The following is a 6132-nucleotide window of genomic DNA, read 5'->3' on the forward strand; positions in this document are numbered from 1 at the left end:
GTGTACAAGCTATTAAACTAACCACATTAAAGAAATTGCTTATAATTTATTTACATTTGCTTAAATGTGCAAAAACGCTTCATTAATGATATATAAATTCTTGATAAGTGATTTCAGAAATATTTTCTTGAAAGCAGTTATTTGGATTCTTCACAACACAAGATGTTGTCTGTAAATGTAGGCTAATGAAAACCATTTGTTCACTTACAGAAGATCATGCATAATTTAGCATGAGCTCTGCCTTTAGAGAGTCTTGTTTATTAATATGCTTGTCTTCCCTGCGTCAGGGATAAAAGGAAGGTCAGCTAGAGCGTTTGTCCTCTGGTGTGGTCATTTCTGCTTCATTAATGCTGATGGACAGCCCAGAGAACAGATAGATCTGATGTAGGTCAAGGGAACCATCACATCCACATTTACACTCTTTACTACAGATTTATTCATCACGCTCTTCTGGCACTCCAAGGATAATGATTTCCTGCTCTCTCTGTTTTCACTGTTGTTGTAAATGGATAAGGCTAAAGTCACATGGTTATGGTCATTGTTTTTTTTTTTGGTATGTTTTTGAAAGAATTCTCTTATACTCCACAAGTGTAATATATTTTAGGATGTTATTTATTTAGCATCATCACTAGTAGGGCTACATTATCTATCATTTCAGCATTGATATCGCAATGTCTGCATCTGCAGCACATTTGTAGAGTCGCTGCTAAGTTTGACCATAACAAAGTGAAAGTTTTCATGTGTTCACATTTTCATGTGTTTTTAAGGCCTGTGACTGAGCATTTCAAGAAAATTTGAAACATTTGGGCACAATGTTAGAAAGTGTAACAGAATAATTGTATTTAATTATTTATAGGGAATTTATAGTTTATGCAACAAAAAAGTTTTATTTTCTATTTTTATTTTTTGATCATTTTGCCTGTTTTAAGGAAAAACTTTTGATTTTGATTTTTTTCTGAAGGTGAAAACAAAACGGTATGTTTCATTGATTTTTAAAGTTGAGACATTGCAGTAAGAAAAGCATATTTTGCATTGTGATTATTAAATTTCTATAGGTGAGTACTGTTAAATTCCTCAGAAAACTGTCAAATAGAGCTATTCAAACCACCTTGTGAAAGTGTATTCATATCGCAATATTTATCACAGAAAAATAAAATATTGCAATATCTGATTGTTCCAGTATCGTGGAGCCCTAATCATTAGAGTTTTCACTGTCACATGATTCTTCAGAAGTCATTCTGATATGCAGAAAATATCACTTTCTGCTGCATTTTTTATTAAATAAATGCTTAATTTGTATTATAAAGTATAAATGCTAATAATAAATGCTTCTATACAACAGTTTATATGTAGATTTGTCTTGTTTGCTAGTGCAATTTGAAGAAATAGAATTTTCATAATATTAATAATAATATACAGTGCTCAGCAAAATTGAGGACGCCCCATTTTGAAAACGAATATTGTATCCATTTCGCATTTAAACAAAACAGATTTATTAAACAGATATATTCATTAAAATAATATTTTAGTCACCAAACATATTTAGAAATTGAAAGATAATACAATTAAACTCAAGCAAATTATTGAAAAAAAATTACAATGTACAAAATTTCAACAAATTAAAAACAATTTTTTTTGCTTCTCTTGATTTTTTCCTCTTTTGTAAATTTGTATTTAATATTTTTCTATAACAACTACTAGTTTTTGGACTGTTATCATAAGTTATTTTGTTAGATTAGCTCCAGATTTGGCTTCAGTACTGACTAATCTAATGTATATGCGCACATATAATATTGTATAGCTTCCTATTAAAAATATGAATTTTTTTAAAAGATAGATTTGTGAGGGGTGCACTTATATATGCTGAGCACTGTATGTCATGAATATTAATTGTAATCATAAACAAGTATTCTAGTCAGAATACTAAAAACATTTAGTATAATTTATCAAATGTAGTGTAAAAACCGAAACTAAATGTGATCTATCGAAGATCAATTTGCGTAAGCGTGATTCAATGAAAACGTTCTCATGCACAAAAACCCATGCGTACACCTCTCTTCTAGATGTGACATTTATGAAGAGCAAATGATCTAGAAATTGAGCCCAGCTGCTGTCTGATCTTTACCTTGTAAATGCCCCTAATTAATGTCATTACCATAGAAAAGAGCAGATGCCAATATCTGAATTTCTATGCTTGAGAACTACAAGCAGAAAGAAAAAATGTATTATGAGTCTTAAACTGTGCTCCTGCTGGTGGAGGTAGAGTAGAAGCATCACATAGAATTTTACTGAATGTTTCATATCATCAAAAAAAGAAAATTCTTATCCGATCATCTTGTTTATTTTATAAAAAAAAATGTATTAAGAAAAAACTGCATTAAATTAGAATTCAGATATCAAAATAAAATCTAAAAGCAAGACTCTTTCAGCATAAATGTATAAAGTGGTTAAAAAAAATGTTTGACATTCACAACCAACGAACTGAAGAAAAACAAAACACAAACGTAATATAAACATAAACGTAAAGTAATATTAGAACTAAAAATTACACTTTTGAAAAAATGACCACAACACAAGGTTTAAGGCTGATGTGTCTCTTACTTTTCACAAAAGCAGATGTTGATTTTGTTTTTTTATTATTTATTTATTGTGATTTTTGTACATTAGTAAATCAAGATGTATCAAATTTTCTTGTAAAATAAGATAAAAACAATATCTCTCTACATCTTTGTTGTTTTTTTTGCTGAATTTGTTGCACAAATACTTTTATTAGATGTTCAAATAGATGCAGTACTACAACTTTTAATGGGGCACATTTAATAAAACTATTAAACATCTTGTGAAATAGTTTGTTTGTAAATTTTGTGTGCCAGTTTTCTTGTGAGATATAGTTTGTAAGACTTGTGTTTAATTTTTAACAAATAGTTTTTTTGTAAAGTTATTTTTTTTTTGTCATGAAATGTACTTTGTCTTACAGATTTTTTTTATAAAGTCAGTTACAGTTTTTTTTGTGAAATATAGTTTTTTTTTAAGTGTTTTATACTTACTATATTTACAAAAAAGAAATAGTTTCTTTGCAGTTTTCTGGTAAGTTTGTAAAATACAGTTTGTAAAATTTGTGTTGGACTTTTCTGTTTAAAACACAGTAAGGTTTCTACTGTTTTATACTGTTGCTGAAAAATCCGTTTGTTTTATAGTTAGTCTTTTAGTTTCTTTTTGTGGGATGAAATGTTTGTGAAGTGTGCTTTGAATTCCATGCAGTATTTTCATGTATATCCTATTTTCCATGTATATTGGCAGCTGATGTGAGTGAGTGTGTGTGTTATGTTGATAGGATTATGGGCTGGATGTGCAGGCCTTCAGAGAGCTGGTGCAGGGCTGTCCAGAGCAGGTTCTAGAACTCTCCGCCAGCTGCTGCCAGGTACAAACCCTGTGCCTATGAATAAACCCCAAATAGAAATCTGATACATGAAAATATGACATAGAAGTTCATATTTGAATTATATATATATTTGTCATAAATGCAACATAAATTTCTAGCTATCGGCCATATAGGAACATAATTATAATATATTTGAACATTTGTAATTCCAATCGTTGAAAAAAAAAAAAAAGTTTTTTTTCCGGTCACACTTTACGATAAGGTTTCATTATTTCATGTATTTACTAACATGAACAAATTATGAACCATATTTGGATAGCATTTATTAATCATAGTTCAACATCTACTAATGGATTATTAACATCCAAATTCATGCTTGTTAACATGAACTAACAATACACGCATATATTGTCATTAACTAACGTGAACAAATACTGAAATAAATGTATTGTTCATTGTTTGTTCATGTTAGTAAATGCATTAACTTTTACAACCTTATCGTAAAGTGTTACCAGTTTTGCTACAGTATATATCAGATTTCTATGTAGGAACACACATCGATCAACAAGAGATTTCACCTTCAGCCCAGTCACTCTTCTGAACATGTATATTTTACAGATTTTATTGAAACACTAAAGATGAACCTGTTTCTGTTTCATTCTCAGATGGATTCTTTCCGGAGACCATCCTTCTCTGAGCTTCTGGACCAGCTGGAGGACATCGCTGAGACTCTGGATCCACCAGACAACAACCTGTCTACAGGCTGAGCTCCACAAATCCCTTCTAAAACAAAGCAAACCCCTGCACTGAAGGACTGAAGCGTCTGCGGCGGTGGACCGTGACTGACACTCTGTTCTCCCACGAGTGCCACATACAGGAGAACGTCTGGTAATTGAGGACAAAAGAAAAACAAAACACCCGACTGAATGTTCGCTCAATAAGCAGTTCTGGACGGCCTCCTTATAGCGTGACACTGGACAAGAGGCTGAATTTGACCTTGTCTGTTTTGTTTGTTTTTTTATGTCATGTAGATAATAGTGTGATTCTTTAGGGACCAATTTTTTCAATTTTATTCACATTAAAAAAAAAGACCAAATTCATCACAGACCAATTCCTGATTAATGTAGATTTCAGGAAACTGCAAGTTTACTTTTTTATTCGCGGGAAATAAGTTTAAACCAAACCAGAGAAATTAAGGTGCCTTTCTGTTTTAGAAAAACGTTTTAAGTTGTTGTTGTTCTCTCTTAACATTTTTTTCCCAGTGTTAACGTCAATTCGATGAAACTTAAAAATGTCTGGCCCACACTTGTGGTTTGGTTCATTTGATTTGGACACAAATAGAAAAATCATACATGTAGTTATTTGTTTAAACTGCCTTTTTAAACCTTATCATACAAAGCAAACACATTTAAAAAAGACTTTTATAATGTTTATTTAGCGAAAAAAAAAGTCTTAAACAACACTTAATGCAGTTGTTGTGTTTGTAATTGTATTATTTAAGACCTAATGAAGAGATTATATAATGTGTAGAGTGAAAAGAGCACCACCAGGAGTTACTCAAATGAACATTTGCTGCTAGGAAATACATTGTGGAACTGTAATGGGTAACATATTGACCATGACAGGAAAAAAAAAGGTTTATTTTCTGTAATAGATGTTATCTTTTTGGTCTGAGACCCCTTTTTTCATCCATCTTGGTTTGGTCTATATACATGATCTATATTTTATACTGTTTTAAAAGAACCAAAATGCTAAGTGTAAACAAACCCTTTAAATAATAAAAACCGTAATTGTAGAGCGTGCACAGATAGCTGAACAATCATACTAAAATAAGTCGCTAGTATTTTGGTAAGGGCTGTAGAGTTTTCTCAGGTCGTATGGGTTTTGAGTATGTGAATTCCGTCATAATAGTACATGTTTGTATAACCCTTTTCTGATGTTTAACTAGTGTTTCTAAACTAGAATCTATATTGTTTACCGTTTATAAAACCTCTGAGTCTATTTGTGTGTGTATATACAGTTTGCTCGGTTACGTTCAAATATTACTTATATTTCTACTGTAGTTTGTTATTTACACCAATAAAACATTGATTAGTTTTGAAGGTGTTTTTATTTTGTTTACAAAAATACAATATAACAAGTCCTGACATTAATTAATTTAACCAATGAACACATTTCTGATTCTTTTTGAAATTGTATGACATTAATGAGAACAGAAATCAATATTCCCCTATTAAACGCCATTAAAAAGCCTATTAAATCAACACTGAATCAATATTATAATCATGACATGACAAAAACAAGTGATTTGTGCGGCACCATCTATAAATGGAGCATTAGGTTTACTTATATTTGTCATTAGTATTCAAGTACAGTTCAGGCCAGGGGTCCTGCTCGGCTTCTTTGATATGGTGGTCTGCATTACTGCTTGTAATTGAGGTGACTCAGAGGTCATGGATTTACCGTTCTGACAATAGTGTGTCTTCGATCCTCACCAATGCTGTACTAGACATGGCTCGGGTGAAGTTAATTTATGATCAGAGGAAAAAAAAAAAAATCCATTTGGAGGCCACCAGCGGTGTGAAACGAGTGCACTTGGCGTGTAAACAGCACGTATGATTTGTGAGGCGAGCGTTTGCAGCCAGAGGAAAATGTGACGGGGAAATGCATGTGGGTGATGGTAAGTGAGTGTCATTTCTGCTGGGAAATATGTTCCTGTGGCGGCTCTAAATGACCCCTGTGTGATGGAA

The 6132-nt window shown here is 31.8% G+C and overlaps 1 protein-coding gene across 1 annotated transcript in view; it reads left to right on the forward strand.

Annotated features, from left to right (window-relative positions):
* zgc:113162 (uncharacterized protein LOC553743 homolog) overlaps positions 1–5484 on the forward strand; it is a 45450-nt gene extending 39966 nt beyond the window's left edge. Inside the window, exons 9-10 of the mRNA XM_056446842.1 lie at positions 3335–3421; positions 4048–5484. Of these exons, the coding sequence (XP_056302817.1) occupies positions 3335–3421; positions 4048–4149 (189 nt within the window). The 3' untranslated portion in view covers positions 4150–5484. The remainder of the gene's footprint in view (positions 1–3334; positions 3422–4047) is intronic.
* The last annotated feature ends 648 nt before the right edge of the window (positions 5485–6132 follow it).

Source organism: Danio aesculapii, chromosome 21, assembly GCF_903798145.1.
Source record: "Danio aesculapii chromosome 21, fDanAes4.1, whole genome shotgun sequence".
In the NCBI taxonomy this organism is placed as follows: domain Eukaryota; kingdom Metazoa; phylum Chordata; class Actinopteri; order Cypriniformes; family Danionidae; genus Danio; species Danio aesculapii.